The sequence below is a fragment of the Schistocerca cancellata genome, chromosome 4, assembly GCF_023864275.1.
Source record: "Schistocerca cancellata isolate TAMUIC-IGC-003103 chromosome 4, iqSchCanc2.1, whole genome shotgun sequence".
Classification (NCBI taxonomy): Eukaryota; Metazoa; Arthropoda; class Insecta; order Orthoptera; family Acrididae; genus Schistocerca; species Schistocerca cancellata.
The window spans coordinates 775,720,745-775,745,393 of record NC_064629.1 but is presented as its reverse complement, the minus strand read 5'-3'; the positions used below and the strand labels follow the sequence as shown (position 1 = coordinate 775,745,393).

Here is a 24,649-nt window from a genome sequence, read left to right as displayed (position 1 = left end):
CAGCCATGATCTTCAAGAACAATGGCACTATCAGTCTGCTACTCTGTGGGATAGTACACATGCCCTATCTTATATAAGCCTGCCTATATTATACAGGTCAACAAAGTACTGTGTGAGATGTGCAGCACATTACTGGATGTTTGCAGCCTATAACATTTGCCAAGGTACATCATCTGGCAGGTATTGTTCCCCCCAATATACGTTATGGGGTTGTTGTCAGTGTGGGAAGAATAAACCTGGTCACCAGGTGCTGCTATGCATTACACGATATGTCCCAACTAAAATACTGAAGTCCAAGAAAAGCTTTCTTGAAACTAATAACATCCTGCAACACAACTCCATCCAAACCAAGACTTGAAATGTACAAACTGTACACAATACTCATTGGCCTCAACCATCTGAAAACATCCCTCCTGCCCACCAAGAGTAGTGGACTACATGGTGTGGTCTTAGCTGTCTATAATCTCAAGTCTGAAGATCCATTTGTAAAATCCAAAAATGTGGCTTTATATTCTTCACTACTAACTGCAACTGTGGAAAAGGTGTCAGCTTCCTCCCACATCCTGCACTGAGGAAGATTTTCTACAATCAACTCCAAATTACTTTCTCAATTCTGGTCATCCATGGTGTAATACAACATGTTAATTTTATGTAACTCCACACCTCTTCTTCTTTTTACAAGAGAACTTAATACTTACCCTCACACAGCAACTTTATTCCTTTTATTTTCCTTTGTCTGGAGTTTTTTGTGTCTAGTACTCATTCATATGTTTGATGGCCTGCTTCCTTTGTTCTCCTGTCTAAGTTTGACCACTTCTCTTAGGTTATCTTCCAGCTTGAAACTGTTCCAAATTTTGCAGTTTGTTTGTAAGTGTACTTCTTTGTGTCATTTATGACTCTGTGATGTTCAGCTTCTTTAACTCTTTCTTAACGCACTTATCCATGCTGTAGATGTTTTTTTCTTCCAGGGATAGATGAATATCTGTTCATCACTGTATAGGTGCCCAAGAAATGTCAGGCTCCTCCTCCTCCTCCTCTGCACAGAAATTATTTCCACATTCTGGTAGACTACATTGTTGATACACAGTCTTCAATCCTTCTTTCTACTATGACTCTAAACCAACTACCACTTTTAAATATTATGTGAAGACGACTTCTTTCTTGGAGAGTGGTGAGCTCAGGTACTTTTCTGCAAACGATTTGGCAATTAAAGAATAGCATTTTAATGTATTCACTTTCTATATCTAACACCCAATTGGCTTCAGTAACTTTTTTTTTCTTTCAAATGGCATGATTTCCTCTTGTAATTTTGGAGTTTCACCTAACTTCTTGTTTTAATGATTTTGCACATACTCTGTCATCAAAGCACTCATTTCTGGTGAATATCTGAAACTAGTATCAACCATACAGTAGAGGTCTCAGTCACAGAACTTGCAGCACACTCAGTGTGCATGCTGACTTTGTTCCTTTCCTACGAAGGTATTTCCAGAAGAGTGGTCATCAGTCACATAAAATTCCATCTGTCAACTGTTCTCTGTGGCTGCAGAAACTTTGATAAAGGAGAGACCATTATTCAAGTAGTAGAGATAAGACCCACCAGTTCTCTCTCGTTATCAGCGGAGGACAATGCCTTAAACTTGCTAACCTTTCCATGAGAAATATGGTGTTAAACAGTGTCACATGACTTGACAAGAAATATATGTATGCATGAAATGGTGGTTTCTGTACCCCATAGTAAGGCAGTGGTTCCAGATGGCGTCACTGCTCACCAGTTGTTGTTGACTTAGTAACTGATCTGTTGCACTGTGGCTTATCTATCTTCTGTTATAACCTGCTATAGTTGACAATGATCCCTGTGATCCACACGAAGTTACCCACATGGGTTTATGGTAGCAATTTTTCCTGAATTTGGGCACTTGGAAAGCCCAGTGAAGGGATGGCCTTGAATATGGACTCCACTGAGCATTGGGTACCTATGATATGGCCACAATTAAATGTGCTGACATCATACACATATTGCTGATCTTGCACTCTACTACCACGTTAACAGGTAGTACAAGATCAAACAATATATCGTGGAGGAAAATGCTAAACTATCTCAATCACTGTTATACCAGGATAGCTATATTTCTAATCAAACTGCTCTTGAGCATATTTACTTCTTTGCTATGCTGAAATGGAATCACTTGGTGAACTAAAATCTTGAATGTGTGTACACTTTGACTGTACTTAAATGTGTGGAAATAAATCAGTGTCTAGTTCAAAAATGCGACTAAAAGCTTTAAGTTGAAGACAAGACCAACATCCTAAAAAGCCACAATCTGAAATTTAAATATTTTTTGAGGTAAACAATATTTAGAAAATATAAGACTCTTTGAACAATCTATGCATAGTTTCTGTACTGTACTAGAAAAGGATACTGAGCTATTGGAAAAAGTTAACCATTACTTGTTGCTCACAAAAGTGTAAATTATAGTATAAGATTTAGATCCAGAACTGATTGCAAAATGAATAAACAAACACAGTGACTTCTAGTAAGTCAAAGCTTATACTAAATCAAAAGCATCTCAGACAACTCACAAACCTTAAAGAAATCACTGTGCATGAGGTGCTTTCCACCTCTAACAGCTGGGTCTTCATATTCATATTGTCTCAAAAGTGCCTGTGGAAGACCCCGTACTAAAGTCAGTAGAGCAGAATCTGCAAGAAGTCCTTGTTCAGCTCTTAAAAGTGCTCCCACATCCAGAGTTCGTCCCAATCGAGTCACCAGCAGTCGGCGAAGACGCTGCAATGCCCACATTCTTTGCGAAGCAGCTGATAAAAAGAATATGGAACATGCTATAGCACATATCATTATTATAATTCATGTAAGGAGGATAAATGAAGATAGTATTTATACTTACAAAGTGTGCTAAGTTGAGCACACGATGCTAATGCAGCTGCTAATCTTGTTACAAGATTGAGGTCAGAGTTCATAAGTAGTCTCGCATCCAGCAAGCACATAACAAGTTCCACAGACGGCTGTGAAAGAACTGCACGATCTGAGCCCAGTTCACTGGGACCAACATATGATACAACAGGGTACACGGTAAATCTCCATCCCCAACCATTGACTGAGCCATCACTCGAGAATTTCCATCTAAGTTCATCACCTGATAAAAACAACTGACATACTTATGATGGAAAATATTTATTACAGATTTTTAATAAAAATATTAACATCACACTATCTTTGAAATAAGAAAAGAAAGTTAATTAATGTAAACTGCTCCAGTTGCTCTGCAGAACTTTATTTAGTCCACTACCAGTTTCGTGTTCTCTATTAAGCTGTTTTCAAGTGGTTCTGAAAACTGCCACAAGTATAGTTTTACATCTATGTATATAACAGAAGATGAAAAGTAAGGTTTATATATGTATAAGAACAGACAAGGTATAAAACTTTCATAAAGCTGCAGATAAGGAACAGCCAAATGATAAAAGTACACGTTTGATTGATTTAAAATCTTAGGTGCCCAATGACATTGTGAGAAATACGAGTGTCTCAGGACTGTAAATTCATTCCATTGTACGTATTCTTTGGGTTTAAAGGGACTTTTTTTTGACTTATTCATAAATTTCAAATTTTATACTTTTTTATTTTTTTTATTTAACAGAAGTGTAAAATAGTTCTAGTTTTATACTCTATTTATACATATACATATGTCAACCGTACTACTTCATCTTTCATTACATACATATGTATTAGGGTGGTGCTTATTTTACGAATTTCCTATGTCTTTACACATATGCCCTAGTCTTTTCCTTTTGGTTTAAGAATAACTTTACGACCTATTTTGTTGAAACTGAAAATCAGCAACCCACATCACAGCGGCTGAGAAGTTGTACCATATCACTGGGTGTTGATTTATTAGTGCTTACACATGTCCACAACTGCTGCCATACTCTTCACCTTCAGTTGAGCACCTGATTCCATTCAATGACACTGTGAGTATTTACTTATATTATGGCAAGTAGCTTAAAATGTAATAATACAATTATTTATTTAGTCAGTGAAGTTTAGTACCAGTTCAGTGAATAGAAACCATCATCGAATTTGCAGGTTCTCTCGGTCTTGTTTTATAACATACGCGAAGTGAAATTGACTATCAGTGAAAGTGTTAATTATCCACATGTGAACATGTAATAATTTTGAAGGTGGCTAGGATTCGTACAAGAGCTCTACTTCACTGTACAGAGAAACTTACAGACCTGCATTCAGTGTGGTGTGATCTGCAAAAAAGAGCTTAAGACAGACAAACACTCACAAAGAGCAAGAGTGTAAATTTTCTGCAAATCTAAATAATCTCTTTGATATTGCCCATGCTAATGCTTTCAATGTGATAAAAATTAAATAAGATAAACTATTTCTAATACTTCACACAGAGACTGGCTGTAAAGATTATCTTAGGGATATTGACTACTAGCTGCCAGCAAAGAGGAAAGGGTGAGGATCAGAGCTATGAAAGAGGAATCAAAGAAGACGAAGGATGATTACAGATATTTGGAAACTACAATTGATTCATCTGACGAAACTGTAGAAGTGAGTGGTTTTGATTGTGGTGCCTTTGTTACAGAACCTTCCACAAGTTTAGGTTCAGTTTCTCATAATGATGCAACCACAGATGAAAATAAGGTAAATTTAAAAAATGAAAACAAAGGTGGAAGGTGGTGTTTCATGTCATCAAAACTGGCCACAATTTTAGACAGGTGTCAGTTAAGTCAGGGGGATGCTGTGTTAATCCTTGAGGTTACAGCTGAGGCCTTGCAACATAATGTTGATCAAACAGTACTTAATCATACTTTTATTCAAAGATATCAAGAGCAATTCAGAATGAAACAGGCAGAAAATATTAAATATTTGTTTAAAGAGAAAAATCCAGCTTTTGGGATTGTTAATGGGGACAGTACGCTGGTACCAGCATTAAAATGTTAGGATTTAAGAACTGAAAGACTACCAGTCATCATAACTTACGGAAATTAGAAACAATTATCTGGTGTCTCTGCATAACTGAATTCTAGTGGGAAAGAGCAACCATGGGCAGTTTGGAATGCCATAAAAGTTTGGGATTTGGATGAAGAGATTCAAATTCTTTGTTGTTGTGATACCACCACATCCAACACAGGTTGTTTCAGTGGACAAAGTGTGTTCAAAAATGAGTTATCCTAAGTGGAGGTTAGTCCCGATGTAACATTTTTCAAAAAACTTGGAGAAAAGTGGAACAGCATGGAAAAACAAAATTATGAAAATGGGCATGAAAATTTACATGAGCCTTCCAGTGATGTTGAAACTGACAAAGTACTTAAATTCTTTTGAAAACTACTAAAAGAAAAACACCTGAAAAATGATTACCGTGAACTTCATTAATTGTGCATCATGTTTCAGGGGACAACTGTGGACTTGAATCTACACACAAGACCCCATGAAGTGCATCATGCAAGGTGGATGACGAAAGAAATTTTTTAATTGAAGATGTTCATCTTTTGTTCTCAGCTATCCCTCAGTGTTGATGAATTGGACCGCCTGAAGAACATTTGCTTGTTTGTGGTAAAAGTATATGGAAAATGGTGGTTTCTGATTTCATGAGCAATTGGCACACCTTACACTTACTTGCGCTTTTAGAAAGAATTAAAACTGCATGAGAAAGTAAATGCAAGGGTTTCTTCAATTGCTCTAAAGAAGTTTTGTCTGCACTTTTGTTATGTAAATGAAGATATTTGTGTGTTGTGACTGTTTGATGACAATGTTAACAATGACACTAAAATCTATATGGTTAGAAATCTGCTGTGGGAAACTTTGGAGACCTAAAGGAGGTAAACTGTTCTATCTGCTGCAAATACAAAACTTCTGGATAAGTTCGCTTTTTGGACTAATATGATTTTATAAATTGAAATTTAGCACTTTTTCATAGGTTTACAGAATTTATCAAAACATTTACTAACACATTGTGCTTTGAATCTCTTTATTATTTCAATTAAGGAGATTGATGAGTTCATTTCAGTCAAGAGATAAGGGTTATATTTCTTGGGATTCAACACTTCATGCCTTAGTGCCGAAGAGACTATAAAAAATCTTAAGGTGACATTATGATAAAAGGAGAGAGTGGAGTGAAGTTATTCTATGATTTCAATGGACTATTAATGGATAACAACATTAAACACCATCCCATATCACACATTTAGTTCATCTGCTAGCCACCGAGCACTTAACACGTCAGTCGGCATTCAGCAATCCATGCACATGGGTCATGTTATCAGGCATTGAACTTGTTGACAGCCTTCCAGAGAGGGCTTCATCAGTAACCTCTTCCCTCATTAAATTGTTTTAGCCACCTGGAAACTTGTGAGTAAGACGTGGCAGACTCTCCTTAGGTCTCTTGAGTCTTTTTGTAAGTTTCAGCTCATTTAGCTCATCTGCTAGCCACTGAGCACTTAACACGTCTGTCGGCATTGAGCAATGCGTGCACACGGGTCATGTTATCGGGCATTAAACTTGTCGACAGCCTTCCAGAGAGGGCTTCATCAGTAACCTCTTCCCTCATTAAATTGTTTTGGCCACCTGGAAACTTGCGAGTAAGACATGGCAGATTCTCCTTGGGTCTCTTGAGTCTTTTTGTAAGTTTCAGCCAGAGGTTATTTGAGTTTTGAATGAAACTTGATTGAATAACATTGCCCCAAAGTTGAATGCATATTCTGGGATGGCACAAGCACTGAACAAGGGTTTATGCAAACAACGATGCTGACTGTTCCACAGCTTGGGGCGTATTGCAGAAGGCAGTGCTGAAAAGCTGATGCCCCTCCACCATTCCCCACCATTGGGTTACCACTCGGACGAATATGAGCATCAGGAAACAACCAGTTCCATTGCTTTTTGATCACATCTTGTACACTGATTAGCCAGAACATTACAAACACCTACCTAATAGCTGGTATATCCACCTTTGGCATGGATAACAGTGGCAATGCAGTGTCGCATGGAAACAATGAGGCCTTGGTAGGTTGCTGGAGAGAGTTGGCACCACATCTGCACACACAAGTCACCTAATTCCTGTAAATTATGGGGAGGGGGGGGGGGGGGGGTGATGAGCTCTGACACTGAATTCAATCACATCCCAGATGTGTCTGAGTGGGTTCAGATCTGGTGAGTTGAGGGGCCAGCACATAAATTGGAACTTGCCACTGTGTTCCTCGAACCATTCAATCACACTCCTGGCCTTGTGACATTGTGCATTATCTTGCTGAAAAGTGCCACTGCTGTCAGGAAACACAATCATCATAAAGGGGTGTATGTGGTCTTCAACCAGTCTATGATACTCCTTGGCCATCATGGTGCTTTGCAGAAGCTCCATTGGACCCATGCATGCCCACATGAGTATTATCCAGAACATAGTGGATCCGCTGCCAGCTTGTCTTCATACCACAGTACATATGTCAAGGAGCTGACCCCCTCGCAGATGATGAATTATTGCCCTCTCATCAGCAGGAAGAAGAAGGTATTGGGATTCATCAGACCAGGCAATGTTTTGTCGCTGTGCCAGTACTTGAAAAAGGTGTGTTTCCGAAGAAACTGAAACTTGCTATACTTAAACCTTTACATAAAAAAGGGGAAAGAAAACAACCACAGAACTACAGACCAGTTGCCTTAACCTCAGTGTTTGGTAAATTAATTGAAAAAAAAAATGCTAGAAATCTTAATCGAGCACTATAATATGAATAACTTAATAGGAGATTTCAAACACGGCTTTAGAAGTGGTCGGAGCACCATATCTGCAGCAGTACAGTTTGTACACTGTCTGATGGAGAAAATAAATGAGGGTTACGAAACGGCAGGAGTGTTTTTAGATCTTTCCAAAGCGTTTGACAGAGTCCATCATGGCTCTCTTTTAAGTAAACTTGCTTGTAATGGTGTCAGTGGGAAACTGTTGCTTTTAATAGAATCTTACCTTAAAGGTAGACAGACAACAATGCACAGAAGTTGTGTATGATAATGGAGAGGTAATCGAAAAAAGAAGATCAAAGATAAAAAATATAAATTTTAGTGTGCCGCAAGGCTCTATCTTGGGCCCCTTCTTGTTTATTTGCTACGTAAATGACTTCCCAAAAGTATTAGACACCAGTAATCACATTACTATGTATGCTGATGACACCTCTGGGGTTTGCTGGGCACGTAGTAATGATGACCTAAATTCAGTGGTACAGAATTTTGTTGAAAAAGCACAAACACATTTTGAAAAAGAAAACCTGAGGGTCAATACTAACAAAAATAATTTAATTTATTTTAAGACAATTGGCTCAAATAACAATGCTGTTGTAAATGAGAACATTCAGGAAAATACCTGTTCAGAATGTAAATTTCTGGGGATATATATAGATGACAGACTTTCGTGGACTCAGTAAATAGATCATGTCTGTTGTAAAATAACATCTAGTCTGTATTTAATAAGGAGATTAGTTCAATATTTAGATATCGAAGCAATAAAAATAGTGTATTTTGGGTTGGTGTATCCCCATCTATCTTACGGAATTGTATTGTGGGGTGGGTGTAGCCAATACAATATAAGAAGGGTATTTGTATTGCAGAAAAGAGTAATAAGAACTATGGCAAAAGTAAGACCCAGAACTTCATGCAAAAAACCTGTTTATTAAGTTTAATATTATGACTATCTATGCAGTATATATGTTTCAATCAATATTATTAGTGGAAAAAGACAAAAAAGTGACAAACAGGAATATGGAAATCCATGATCACAATACAAGACACAAATCAGACTTTCATATGGTGAGCAGACGATTGAATCTAACAACAAATACCCCATTCATTAAGGGAGCAATATTTTATAATTCTCTGCCAAACAACCTGAAACAGCTTTCTGGTAGAATTTTTAAAAATGAGTTAAAATATGGCTTATATTTATGTTAAATATACTTAAATGATCTTTTACTTAATAGCATGTAATCTATTTATATTGTGTATCAATAATCTAAATGTAATTATTATAAAATTGCCCATGCATGTTAAATACATGTTTTGAGCTGTAAGATAAAAAAAAAAAATTACTGCTTGCTCAATATACAGATTGAATAACATCAGTCATAGGCCTCAACCCTGTCTTACTCCCTTCTCAACCACCCCTAAGGTTAAGGGATGTTATCTAAACCAACAAATGATCACCTGTTATTCTAATTTCTGGTGACCAGTCACTCCATTCGCGTCCTGAGCGTACTGCAACTGTCTTTCCAGTTCCATCCATTATTGTTAGAGGATCATGTCTTCTTTCTGTGGAACACTTTCTGTCAAATTCCACACGCAGGCCTTTGGCACCTTTAAAGACAAGTGCAACATTAGGATAGCTTGTGAACATGAAACAAATACACACAAACATGCAAAGGAAGACTGTGAAATGATTTTCTTAAAAATGAGAAGTTAGTTTTTTGACTGGAGATCATTTAGCCATGTGAATATAAAAGAAGCACCATGAATTTGATCAGTTATTTATCTTTTAGTCCACACAAAATGAATAACCCAAAAGAAAGCAGCGTGATTAAAAAAAAAAAAAAAACTTTGTAGCAGACAAAATAACTATTCTTGGCAATGTGATATGCCCCCCCCCCCCCCCCCACACACACACACACATACACTATTCTGTCATAGTATGATGGGTACAGATGGATATACTACATTACAGCCCTGTTATTGCTGCAAGTAATTCTTACAGCAAATAAAGATAACAAGTGCTCAGCAGAAGCCTTTCGACTTAGACCTGAAAGAAGTACACCTGTCACATTTTTTATTATTGGAAGACTATCGCAAACTTGACATGAAAAAACAGTGCTCATTTTCTGTTCAATGATCATAACAGTGATTTCCAAGTAATTTCTTTAAAAATTGTGCTCACTGAATAAATGAATCAATTCCTTTTCAGGTCATTTTGTTAACAATGTATGAATCACAACTGCATGTCATTATGACGACTGTAGAATATTATACTACAGGCAGTAACAGACTGAAAATAAATACAGTTGTTCGTCTTACAACACTTATTAACATCTACCTAAAATTACAAATGGACATAACAGAAAAGATTTGTGATCCACCAACATTGAAAGATGATCAATCATGTGAGAAATGTCTTGAGGTGATATCTGTATTGATAAGAGAGAGAGAAATATTCTAGTTGTCTATCTTTCCTTTTTCAGTGCTATATCGAAAACCTTTTCTATTTTGGATGAATCCTCAGGCTTATTTACTTCAAGAACTGCCAGAAGACAAGGGTAACTACACATTTTCTCCCTTCTCCCTGTTGGCAATTTTCACAAATGACTCTGTGAGCTTGAAATGTTAATGAAGCTATTCTATGATGTGTTTCACTTACAATTTATTGTTGATGCTGTTAGTTAATTTCGAACATTTGTATTGTTTATAACAAACTGTTCAAAAATAACTGAATTTCATTACAGTTATGCAGTTCAAACTCTGAAGAACAAATGTGTCTTACTATATAATGGAGGATACCAATTTTGAGTTGGTTAAATATTTATAATAAAGTAGGATGAAACTAAATGAAGAAGAAAAAGTATCAAGTAATGAGATCAAAATACTGAAATCCTAAAGTGAGTTCTTGATTTCATGAATAACTTTAAATCTCTCTTTTTTAAGTTTGTTTCCATAAATGAGTACCAAAAAGTAACACACATATAGAATACACACACTGGAAATAAAGATAGCACATGTACGACATACATACATCACTAAAACAATCAATGGCTAAACTCGATCAAATAAAGTACCAGATTTTATTGACTTTTCTAAATGTGTCGATAATGTAAAAAGTACTTTGCATTGGGGAAAAAGTAATACAAGGTTATCTCACAAATAAAGGCACAAAAGCTCTGGTGGATAAACATTGTTTCACAAGCAGCAGGTTGGGTAAGATACTTTAATCATTACCCATCAATAAATCACTAATCTTAACATTTTTTCCGACAAAGTACAAAGGCACTGATGCCAGCAAAGAGGAAATGTACATAAAGCTACTGTAACTACATCAGTATGGTGTACCAAAATATCAACTGTGAAACAGCTACATTTTAAGAATTCCTTCAATGGTCTTACAAACTGGAAACTTCTAGTTACCAGTTCAGAATAGTATGGAGGAATGGTGAGTGCTGTGTTCACAACAAGATATGAGAGACAGGCACACATAGAGAGGGTGCTATGCGGTAAAGCGAGCCTCCAGAGATGCGACATAGTTATGAACCACAGAGGGCACACTCAAAACGTACTATTTATGCTTCTGCCATTTCACTCAAATAGTTGCAAACTGGACATAAATCTGACAAACACAGATATAAGCTGACACATGGCTCCATTCAAGTCAGTATCATCAACAGTATCTGGAGTATCAATAGCAATTCAAGACTGCATCAGAACCATGTCTATAGTCACTGCCAAGAACAGCCAAACTGGATATTCTACAAGAGATTGTAGTTATCATTCACTGGATTCAGGATTAGACTAGAGTTAAAGACACAGTAGTGAATGTGAACTTTAAACTACTGCCACACATACTAAATTTAAGTAGTGTAATATCTTTTTTAATAAATTATTGTAAACTGTTCCTAATCTGTGTTGCCATATGGCTGCCTATAATCCAGTCATTTGCTCTGCATGAAAGTGGGCATGCTGAGCAAAATTTAATTTATAAAATATCTTGCTCCACTTAGAGACACTCATTCTTATTAAGGTTTTCATGTCAAAAATCACTCTATCAATTTACTTGGGTAACATGCAGATGCCGCACATTTATTTAGTGGACCCTGCTAGTCTGGTGACATCTCATCAGGGCTGGAGAATGTGATAAAAAGATGCCTAGAGTTGTCAGGAAGCACCAGTGAATATTTACTCTCTGACAACAGTTATTCCCCAGGATGCAATCTACCATCCCTAGAAGTTTCATGTAAAGACTTTTAAACACCCTGTATTTTTGTATATCTGTTGCCTAACCATATTTGGCCCTGTGACAAGGCTGTATAGTTGCTGCGTGCAAACATGCCACCTCATAATAGCAACTACTTTTGGTGGTAAAGGTATCCTTTCTTGCCACCTACTTATGTTTGATACCAAGTATCTTTGCTGAATATAATATAAAAAACTTGGCAATGAGGAAAAGAGACTGCCAGTAAAAACATGGTTATGAGGAAAAAATGGAACATATAAAAACCTGGTGACAAGGACAAGAGAGTAAATATCTGGCAATGAGATAAACAGTGAAAGTGAAACTTCTCTGGCAATGCAACAGATTCACCGTAGTGTAGCATTCTGTATATTCTGTATACTGTGCTAACCCCATTTTCTTTCCAGTAAGATATTTCAGAATTTTTTGTACTGTTCACTATTTCATGTCTCAGAAATGGTTCAGTCAGACTTATTGCAGCCCACACTGCTGTTGGTGCTACAAAACCTTGCTATAAAACAAGAACTGAAAATATTCTACAAAATTTTATCATACCACCACCACCATTTCTGGCTTTCTATCGGAAGACAGAATCCTGGCCAAGCTATGTATTAAGACTGGAATGACATTTCATTACCCACAAATTATCATGTGATGTTCAGTTAAAGCTAAACTTCTTGTTAAAATTGGCATATAAATTTTTAAATTTGAGATGCAGTAGAGAAATTAAAGATAAGCTATAATCTTATTTTAAAGCTCATGTGCACATAGCAGCAGCCAGACATAAATTTTTCCAGTGTTTTAAAAAAATCCAATCAAAGTTACAAAGAGTAGGTATTACAATTAGAGCGGCTCACTACAGATTGCAAATTGCTATGCAAAAATAAGACATGTGAAAGGTTTTACATTGATACTCTCATTTATTACATGCTCATAATGAACTCTCCTGATGTAAATTAAAGAAAGTTTTTCTTACAAGCTGCAACAGGGTCACAAATTAAGAATGGTGATTGAGAAAGTTGTGATCACAAATTCGTTAGGTCCTCAGACTACCAGTTTCGGTCAGCAATGACCACCTTCATATCCGTAGCAAAACATGGGAAAAGCATAATTACAACTAGCAGATTCCCTACAGTTTAAAACAATAAAGTAGGCCATAATGAAAAGTGTCACTGACACATATGTGAAAATTATGCACTTTAAATATTATGAGGCATACCTGTTTTAAAAACATGTCCTAATATACTGCAATGGTAGTGGCAAAGATAAACACAAAATCAACTTAGCATCATCACATATATGTAAAATATGGTATATACTACAGTCACCTTGTTAACAGTGCCACTATTCATAACAAACTGCTGTACAGTAACCACAAAATGTTTGTGTTCTAAGATCGTTATATGTCACTACTGTATGCATACACATATTTTTCAATCATATAATTGTACGATATGGAATAAAAAGAAGAATACAATCAGTAAAGTCTGTAATGGGTTTACCTGGTGTGTACATCATTATAGTAATAAAATGCAATAAATTAAAAACATGACAAAAGTTAGATTCTTAAAAAGGAAATAGTTAAGTGGCAATAATTTTGAAATGCTCTTGTGGCTAATTTTAGATAAAGATATAATGATATACATAAGAACAAGCTTAAACAGTACACAGAATAATATAAAAAGAATAAAGATGCCAAATGAATGAAAACAGACCATAGTGAGTAATCAGCATCCTTTGTTGGTGTGCCTGTCAGAATGCCGCATAAGCAAAACAGAGGTTAGAGGGGCCTCATACCCTGTGACAAGCCATTCCAAGAAAAGAATGATAAAACACTGCTCCACTCAATTAACAGGATTATCTAGTTAATGAAATATACTGCATACACAGAGAATCAACAAGAAAACATGAGAGTAATATGCTCAACATAATACAATGAAGTTCTCTTTGGATGGACAATACCACTATGGATCCATTATATTAGGATATGTTTTTAAAACAGGTATGCATCATTATAAATGCACATAATTTTCACAGGTACATCAGTAATACTTTTCATTATGCCTGTTTTATTGTTTTAAGCTGTAGACAATTCACTGGTTGTATTAGTGTCTTTCCCATGTTTTGCTTCCGATCTGAAGATTGTCAGCACTGAATGAAACTGGCAGTCTGAGGACCTAACAAATTTGTGATCATATATGGAAATAAAGAAATTTACTCTAAAGTCTTTTTTAGTTTGACTAACCCATCATTGCAGGAATGTCTGCCTTTAAACTGGGTGCACGAACAAATGCTTGCCTCGACTGATGCATGTCAGTTCAATGATGCTAGTGTTTTCACGATGAGTCGAAAACAACCTGCATGCACAGGGCGTGAGCACAACCTTGCAAGACTGTCACAAAGCACAAACAGACAGCAGCATCTCATAAACAGATCTCATAGGGTTAAATTATGATCATGTGCACACTGTACCATTAATCTCAAGTGCGAAGACTATTTCTCCAGAAATGTATAATGCAAGTGCTGCAAAAAGAAAGCTCATAAATCTTAAGTGTGCAACACAAAGCAATCTAGCACTAAAACACATGAATGGTTCTGCAAATTATGTTCAAAGCAAACATGTGCAAAGAAATAAAATCTGATGGGGGAAAAAAAGTCTTTTCAGCTATTGATAAGGCTTCATCTGTGACACCCAGAGTAAATAAAGTACTATTAAAGTCTCTTCTTGACAAAGCTATTCAGTTTCTTTAATTAATCTGTAGGTATACAAAAAATAGGGATTACCAAAACTAACCGAATTATAAAATTCACTATTTAGCTACACTGGCAACAAATACCCATCACACATCAGTTCATAACAGGTATTGCACAGAAGCAATTTACAAAACAGGCCAAAATTGTAGTACTAAATTTGCACAGAGCAACAAATTTACTGCGTCTTAATTTATTCGATAAACTTGATTTCACAATCCATGAAGGTGCAAATCAGATTCACACTGATGTCCCTAACGAAGAGTTGTAAAAGCTATTGCCCAACTATGGTATCATTTCTTCTCAAGCAACATCTAGCATTAAAAAGTACAAATAATACATCAAGTTGATGTCAAATGTCTAGCCAAAACTCTGTAAAGCATACAATATTCCATTTTCATTAGAGGACAAGGTGAAACAAGAACTAGATTGCCTGAACACAGTAGCATTATAGAATCAATTACGAGTAGCCAATGGGCTATGCCAATCACTGCCAATCTTGGTGGTACCAAAACCTAATGAAACACTGAGAATTTGCAGTGATTTTACAGCAACAGTCAATTTGAAATCAATAACAAATTCATATCAAATTCCGAAACTGAAAGAATTAATGTCTAAATTAGTTTGTGGGGTATACTTTGCAAAATTAAATTTAAATGAGACCTACTTACAAATATGATTGGATGAGGAGACAGAAAGATATGTCTCATAAATACTCCATTTGGACTTCATCAATACAAATATTTCTATTTGGGATTAACATTACACCAAGCCTGTTCCAGTGATACTTAGAACATTAATTATGAAAACTTGCAAGTCCGTGAACCACCTGGATAAAATATCTTGGTGAACTCCTGAAGAGCTATTATGTAATTAGAAATGTATATTTTAGATTTTACAAGCAGCCAATGTAAAACATAACAAGGAAAAGTGCATATTTTTGCAACAGGAAGCCCAATACTTAGGACACATTCTGCCGCAACAAGGTAGCAGACCAACACTGTAACACTTTGAAGCAATTAAATATCTTCCATCTCCCAACGTTCTCAAGCAATTATATGCTGTTGTAGGTCAAATCAATTACTACAGAAAATTCATTCCACAAGCAGCATCCATAACTGAACCGCTTCACAAACTGTGAAGGAACAAAATGGATCTGGCACAATGAACGCTAACAAGTATCTCTCAAAAAGAATCCATTAAATTTCAGTCATACAATAAATTACATTAATTACATTTGAACCATCACATAAAAATGTTGTAGGAAAGGCGAGCAAAAGACTGTTTTATTGACCAAGCACATGGAAGATCCCACAAATCTACAAAAGAGACTGCCTACACTACACTTCTCCATCATCTTCTTGAGTATTTTTGCACGGCATGGGATCCTTACTAGACAAGTTTGACAAAGGGCACTGAAAAAGTTCACAGAAGAGTAGCTCATTTTGTATTATTGTGAAATAGAGGGACGAGTGTCACAGATATAGTTGGTTGGTTGGTTTGTTTAGAGGTGGGAGAAGGGACCAAACTACGAGGTTATCGGTCCCTTGGTAATAATAAAACAATGCCAAAGTGTGGGCATAAAACGGATGAAACTTATAACACAAAACGGAAAGAAAGGAAAATCCACAAGAACGAAGGGAACACTAAAAGGAACAAAAGAGGACAAGAAAACAACAGAGAGATGCTAAAAACGGAAGAAAGTAAAACATGAAAGCAGATTACAGAATAAAAAGGGAAATCCAGCCACTCTGCAATACATTAAAACTTCCACCCTAAAAGCACTAGGGTGGAGGACACAGAGGGAAAAAAGACATGTGCTAAAACCTAGATAGAAATATAAAACCCACTCTCATGGATAAAACATAATCTAAAGCTGCTGTGGAGGCATTGCTTCCCAACACCGAAGGCCGGGTGCCGGGAAAGTTAAAAGTCTGCCACAGGGCGGCCAAAAGTGGGCAGTCCAACAATAGGTGGACGACTGTCATTTGGGAGCGACAGCGACGCTGAGGGGGTCCTCGTGATGGAGTAGGTAACCATGCTTTAGCCACGTATGGCCAATGCGGAGCCGGCAGAGGACAGATGACAGATATGATTCACAAACTGGGGAGGCAATCATTAAAACAAAGGCGTTTCTCGTTGCAGTGAGATCTTTTCACAAAAATTAAATCACCAACTTTCTCCTCTGAATGCCAAAATATTTTGCTATCTCACTCCCACACAGGGAGAAATGATCATCATAATAAAATAAGAGAAATCAGAGTTCACACAGAAAGATTTACATGTTCACTTTTCCCATGTCCTATTCAAGAGTGCAACAATTGAGAAATAGTCTGAAAGTGGTTCAATGAACAATTTGCCAAGCACTTGGATTTGAATTGCAGAGTAGTGTTGTATGTGTAGATACACACTGTGAGAGCACAATTCAATGGAATTATTACAAAACTACTTGACAATTAGGACACTGCCAGAAAAATATAGCAGCAACATACCTGGTATCTTTACATGTCCAGTAAGTGTAGCATCATCAATATATGGATGACTGCTTTCTTGAACAACTGGTTTTGGAGCCATATGTAATGAAAATGTGTTACTTGCTACATCTTCCAATTCAGTAACACACAGTTCCAGTAGCATGTCACAAATATCTGCATATGCCAATCCCATTGCTGTAAAGGATTGAGAAACAATATAAGTAGTCATAAAAAAGAAAATGTCTATGAAAAAATCAATACAAATGCAGTAGTTCACTGATGTACAACAACGATATAACAGTACAATATAAATTGCTGCTGATAACACTGCAGGAAGCATACTAAGGAGCTGTTCAACTTAGTTCAATTTGTAACACACTCAGTAGCCTCTCTCATTGACAGTCAATTTTATTAGTACACTACTGACCATTAAAATTGCTACACCAAGAAGAAATGCAGATGATAAACGGGTATTCATTGGACAAATATATTATACTAGAACTGACATATGATTAGATTTTCACGCAATTTGGGTGCATAGATCCTGAGAAACCAGTACCCAGAACAACCACCTCTGGCCGTAATAACGGCCTTGATACACCTGGGCATTGGTCAAACAGGTACAGGTGCCCGTGCAGCTTCAACACGATACCACAGTTCATTAAGAGTAGTGATTGGCGTATTGTGACGAGCCAGTTGCTCGGCCACCATTGACCAGTCATTTTCAGTTGGTGAGAGATCTGGAGAATGTGGTGGCCAGGCCAGCAGTCGAACATTTTCTGTATCCAGATAGGCCCGTACAGGACCTGCAACACGCGGTCATGCATTATCCTGCTGAAATGTAGGGTTTCGCAGGGATCGAATGAAGGGTAGAGCCACGGGTCGTAACACATCTGAAATGTAACGTCCACTGTTCAAAGTGTCGCCAATGCGAACAAGAGGTGACTGAGAGGACTCTATCAATGCAATAGCTCAACAGGTTAACAGACTCACCCTCAGAAAAACAGTGTGACAGAAACAGAGTAAGGAACTAGTGTGAACATGTGAAGCTGAGCAGAAAGCTTCACAGACTACTTCAAGTTCCTCAGGGACCTCTGCAGCTAGTTCTGTGGTACCTGTACCAACCACAGCAAGCAGCTTCCTTGCAGTACCTTTCATCCTTACTTTTTTGGCAAAACGAAATGAGAACATTACAACTTTCCTACAGAGTGTTTAAGATGTAGGACACACTTGTTTCCAGCCAAATGGTTTTGTTTACTATATGAAGAGGACAATACAATGGATCCCTTTAGGGCATCCCAGAAACAAGTACATAGACTGATGGCTAAAAATGTAGGACTACAGGAATGAGTTACATAATTTAGAACTAGAAGTACTAAAGAGAAGAAACACACTCAAAAATATCATGTTAGAGGACCCTAGAGAGGCCGATACGTAGGTCCCTAGAATGGATGTGACTAGTGAGGAAGAGGTCAAGTTTAGACATAAGTAGTGGTGACTGGTTGTCTCACTGTTGAGCAACACAAATTAAAATAGGAATCTCCGTCTCACCAAGCCGAAATGTTACCTCCACATGTGATCAATAGTTTAGCTGTGGTCACCTTTATCACCCCCCCCCCCCCCCTTTCTTTCTTTTTTGAAAACCTGATGGGAATATGCACATATTTTTGAGAAACATATGTGACATTAGTAATGTGTGTTCCTGGCTGTACGAGTTCCTGTTGTTTGTACAAAGCTAAAATTGCCAGGAATGACACACAAGCAGGTATAATCTGTTGATGCATTACGAGATGCAGTAAAATTTGAAGTCCTGGCAAACAGTTTAGCATAACACTATTCAGACTAAAAGAAAGTCAGTTACTACACAGCCTGTTTACTTACACTACAGCAAAAGACAAATGGAGATTTTAAAGCTTTTGAAGTTTGAATACAAACTGCATAGCATTGCTCGTGCATGTTTGGATGGGATGCTACACACAATTGAGGTGCTGACTGAGGAGGCTAAATCTCATCCTAATGATGTATTCATTAAGGGTATACGCCCACAAATAGATTGTGAGGTGAAGGTAGCCTAACCAACTTCACTGCATGTTGCAACCTTGTTGCACGAGAAGGCTGGTTGGGTTGTTTCCACTCCACTGCACAGTAATGGGCCACACCATTTTTTGTAAACAATGTGCAATGGAAACACAGGGGTAAACCAAATCATACAGCTGGGCACTATTGGGTGTCATTTCAGACCAATTGGCACTTGGCAGGACAAATGAGTGACAGTTGCCTACAGAATTTTAGACAGAATCATCAAGAGCAGAATTCTCCACAAAAGTATAGAAAGTATGAGAGACTGTATGTGGATCACGACAAAGGAGGTAGGACCACTCACTCACTTTCGCCCCCAACAATAGTAATGAATCTTGTCCAAAATGGAGTGGGAAGTGAGGTGGCTACTATAATTTTAGAAGGAAAGATCAGGAGAAGGTTGGTTGGTTGGTTGGTTGGTTGGTTGGTTGGTTGGTTGGTTGGTTTGTGGACCCAGAAGGAAGAAAAACAAGCAACAGAGATGACAAGGGATGACACAGAACAAGAAAGACACAGACAAAGACCAGACAAGAGGAATTAAAAGCACACAGTGTTACAGTGGTTGGCCAACCATGGAAACAAAGAAAGGAAAAGCCAACCACCAAGAGACACACTAAAAATCCCAATTTAAAACTGTAGGCCAAAGGCCAGACGCAATGCACAAAAGAGAAAAACCCTCAAATTGAGCGATAAAAGTCCACTGCTCAAATAAAACTCAAAACTAAGCCTGTCATTGCAGCATCATCCTTTAAAAGTGCAGGGAGCATATCAGGCAGCACAAACATCTGCCTGGGTTCAGTTAAAAGTGAACAGTCCAACAAAATGTGGACCACTGTCAACACTGAACCACAGTGACAGAGAGGTGGGTCCTCGCGGTGCAGTAAATAACCATGTGTCAGCCGGTGTGGCCAATGTGTAGCCGGCAGAGTACAAGTGAGCCCTTGCGAGAGGCCACAAGGAGGAGCACCACACACCGGTAGTCTCCTTGATGACCAGAAGTTTGTTGGGTGAAGGCAGGATGCGCCATTCATCACTCCAGGTACCAAGGACGCAAAACTGACTGGAGATCATACTCCAAACGGCCAATCTCCAGGGCCGGTGCATCAACAGCTTGTTTGGCCAGTGTGTCAACCCGTTCATTATCCAGGATGCCGACATGATCCGGGGTCCACACAAAGACCACGGAGCAGCCGCAACGGGCAAGAGTGTGGAGGGACTCCTTGATAGCCATCACCAGACAAGAACGAGAAAAACACTAGTCGATAGCTCATAAATTGCTCAGGAAGTCACAACAGATAACGAAGGACTTGCCTGAGCAGCAACGGATAGATGGCGACAAGCTCTGCAGTGAAAACACTGCAGCCATTCAGCAATGAGCATTGTTCCCCAAGAGTAAAAGCATACTCAACCTGACCAGCAACCATCGAACCATCGGTATAGATTACGGCAGAGCTAGGAAATGCGGCAAGGATGGAAAGAAAGCATCAGCATAGGGCCTCAGGAGGGACTGAGTCTTTCGGGCCTTGTGCCAAATCCAGCCGAAGGCACAGGCGGGGCACACACCACATGGATAGATGTAGATGGGCCTGGAAAACAGGTGGGAGAGGGAAAAACTCAAGCCCAGAGAGAAGAGCCGGGACGCGAACCATGATCATACACCCTGACCGGGGCCGCCGTTCTGGAAGATGGACAACCAAGTTGGGTAACAGGAGACGGTAATTTGGATTCCCTGGCAAGCTACAAACATAAGCAGCCAGTAGTCATTGGCGGCGGATCTGCAATGGAGGGACACCAGCCTCCACAAGGATGCTGTTTACAGGGCTTGTGTTGAAAGTACCAGTTGTGAGTCGGATCCTGCAGTGAAGTATGGGGTCAAGCAACCGCAACGCGGAAGGCGGTGCCAAACAGTAAGCCAGGCTCCCATAATCGACTGAATCAACACCTGGTAAATTCGTAGAAGGGCAGACCAATCGGCACCCCAGCTCATGTGACTCAAGCAACGTAGAGCGTTAAGATGCTGCCAGCACGTTTGTTTAAGCTGCCAAATATGAGTGAGCCAAGTCAACCGGGCATCAAAAAGCAATCCCAAAAACTGATGTGTCTCCACCACTGCAAGAGGTTCACCGTCAAGATAAAGCCATGGATCAGGGTAAACAGTGCGATGCCAGCAGAAATGCATGCAAGTCTTAGCGGCCAAAAACTGGAAGCCGCCAAAAATGGCCCAAGATTGTGCCTTGCGGATAGCGTCCTGCAGCTGCCATTCATCACCCACAATGCCAGTGGAGCTATAGTAGAGGAAAAAGTCATCAGCATAAAAAGAAGCCACGGACATTCCCACAGCTGCAGCGAGCCTACTGATAGCAACTAAAAAGAGGCAGACACTAAAGACAGAGCCTTGCGGGACCCCATTCTCCTGGACTTGAGAGGAACTGTGGGAGGGACCAACTTCCACGTGGAAGGAATGGAGTGACAGTAAAATCTGAATAAAAACTGGGAGCAGGCCCCTAAGACCCCACCCACGAAGTGTGGTGAGGATATGATGTTGCGATGTTGTATTGTATGCCCTCCGCATGTCAAAAAAAAAGACAGCAACCAGATGCTGACAGTGGGCAAATGCCATACGGATGTCAGACTCCAGGCAGATCAGATTATCAATGGCATAGCGACCCTTATGGAACCCACCCTGGAACGGAGCCAGAAGGCCCTGAGAGTCAAGTAGCCAATTCAAACTCCGCCTCACCATGCGTTCGGGCAACTTGCACGGAGCACTGGTGAGGCTAATGGGGCGGTAGCTGTCCACCTCCAGAGTGTCCTTCTACATCTACATCTACATACATACGCCAAAATCCGCCATGCGGTGTGTGGCAGAGGGTACCTTGTACCACAACTAGCATCTTCTCTCGTTGTTCCACTCCCAAACAGAACGAGGGAAAAATGACTGCCTATATGCTTCTGTACGAGCCCTAATCTCTCTTATCTTATCTTTGTGGTCTTTCCGCGAAATGTAAGTTGGCGGCAGTAAAATTGTACTGCAGTCAGCCTCAAATGCTGGTTCTCTAAATTTCCTCAGTAGCGATTCATGAAAAGAACACCTCCTTTCCTCTACAGACTCCCATCCGAGTTTCTGAAGCATTTCCGTAACACTCACATGATGATCAAACCTACCAGTAACAAATCTAGCAGCCTGCCTCTGAATTGCTTCTATGTCCTCCCTCAATCCGACCTGATAGGGATCCCAAACGCTCAAGCAGTACTCAAGAATAGGTCATTATAGTGTTTTATAGGCGGTCTCCTTTACAGATGAACCACATCTTCCCAAAATTCTACCAATGAACCGAAGATGACTATCCACCTTCCCCTAAAACTGCCATTACATGCTTGTCCCACTTCATATTGCTCTGCAATGTTACGCCCAAATATTTAATCGACATGACTGTGTCAAGTGCTACACTACTAATGGAGTATTCAAACATTACTGGATTCTTTTTCCTATTCATTTGCATTAATTTACATTTATCTATATTTAGAGTTAGCTGCCATTCTTTACACCAATCACAAATCCTGTCCAAGTCATCTTGTATCCTCCTACAGTCACTCAACGACGACACCTTCCCGTACACCACAGCATCATCAGCAAACAGCAGCACATTGCTATCCACCCTATCCAAAAGATCATTTATGTAGATAGGAAACAACAGCAGACCTACCACACTTCCCTGGGGCACTCCAGATGATACCCTTACCTCCGATGAACACTCACCATCGAGGGCAACGTACTGGGTTCTATTACTTAAAAAGTCTTCGAGCCACTCACATATTTGGGAACCAATCCTATATGCTCATACCTTAGTTAGGAGTCTGCAGTGGGGCACCGAGTCAAACGCTTCCCGGAAGTCAAGGAATATGGCATCCGTCTGATACTCTTCATCCGTGGTTCGCAAGATATCATGTGAAAAAAGGGCGAGTTGCATTTCGCAGGAGCGATGCTTTCTAAAGCCGTGCTGATGCATGGACAGCAATTTCTCTGTCTCAAGGAAATTCATTATATTCTAACTGAGAATATGTTTGAGAATCCTGCAACAAACCGATGTTAAGGATATTGGTCTGTAATTTTGAGGATCCGTCCTTCTACCCTTCTTATATACAGGCGTCACCTGCGCTTTTTTCCAGTCTCTCGGGACTTTACGTTGGGCAAGGTTTCAACACGAGGATGACGATGCTTTTCCGCCATTGTGATGGGAACTCACCCTCAACCCAGACATGGTTGAGAAGGTCTGGGAGGTGTCATTGGCATTTCACCGAGAGGTGTTTGAGCATCTGATAGTGGATGCGATCCTGCATGGGAGTCATATCAGGGCAAGCGGCTAGGGCACTTTGGAATTCCCACTCACTGAATGGAGTATTGTATGATTCGGGATGGAGCATATGGAATGTGAGGCTCCGATGTTCCAACTGCCCTTTCAGGGAGCAGAAGGCCAGTGAGTAATTTGTGGAAGTGGAACTCTGAGCATAATGCTCCACTAAGAGTTTGGCAATCGTGTCAGAGTCAGTACAGACTGTTCCATGCAGGGATAGCCCAGGTATGATGATGGGGGTCTGATAGCCACAGAGTCGTCTAATCCTGGCCCAAACCTGCAATGGTGAGGTATGGATGCCAAAGGTGGAGAAATACCTTTCCCAGCACTCCTGTTTCAGTCGGTGAATAAGGCTCTGAGTTCAGGCATGGAGCTACTTAAAGGCAATGAGGTGGTCCAGTGACAGGTGCTGCTTGTGATGTTGGAGGGCTCACCTGCGATCGCAAATCGTATCACCGATCTCTGGTGACCACCAAGGCACAGTCTTCCGCCGAGGGGACCCAGAACAGGGAATTGTAGATTCCACTGGGCGTCTTGAGAAAGAGTCTCAATAGTGGCAATGGAGGCAAACGAGTCCCAATCAGCCTTATTCAAAGTCCATCTGGGGAGGCACCTAGAAGAGTGACGCTGCAGCAGTGACAGAAAGATCTGAAGGTGGTCACTATCACAAAAGTCGTCTTGCACATGCCAGTGGATGGATGGTAGAAGGCCAGGGTTGTAGACCGAAAGGTCAATGGCTGAGTACGTGCCATGCGCCACACTGAAATGTGTGGAGGCACCATTATTTAAAAGAGAAATGACGAGCTGTGCCAACACTTGCTCAATGACAGGGCCAACTTCTTCTTCTTCCTCTCTTCCTCCTGCTGATCCTTAGGAGCAATCTGGGAAGGAGTCTCAGAAGGAGGGCCAGGGCCACATGAAGAGCGGGAAGCTCTGTGATCTGCCGCTCCTGACTCTTTGAGCCACTGACTGATGTCAGCTGTCGCACTTGAGGATGTCT

The 24,649-nt window shown here is 39.5% G+C and overlaps 1 protein-coding gene across 1 annotated transcript in view; it reads right to left on the bottom strand.

The window, feature by feature from the left end:
• The window catches only part of LOC126184598 (E3 ubiquitin-protein ligase HERC2), an 812,863-nt gene that overhangs the window by 215,197 nt on the left and 573,017 nt on the right, over window positions 1-24,649 (bottom strand). Inside the window, exons 62-65 of the mRNA XM_049927039.1 lie at window positions 17,234-17,410; window positions 9,209-9,358; window positions 2,904-3,152; window positions 2,585-2,814 (exon numbers count right to left, since the gene is read on the bottom strand). Coding sequence (XP_049782996.1) covers window positions 2,585-2,814; window positions 2,904-3,152; window positions 9,209-9,358; window positions 17,234-17,410 — 806 coding nt within the window. The remainder of the gene's footprint in view (window positions 1-2,584; window positions 2,815-2,903; window positions 3,153-9,208; window positions 9,359-17,233; window positions 17,411-24,649) is intronic.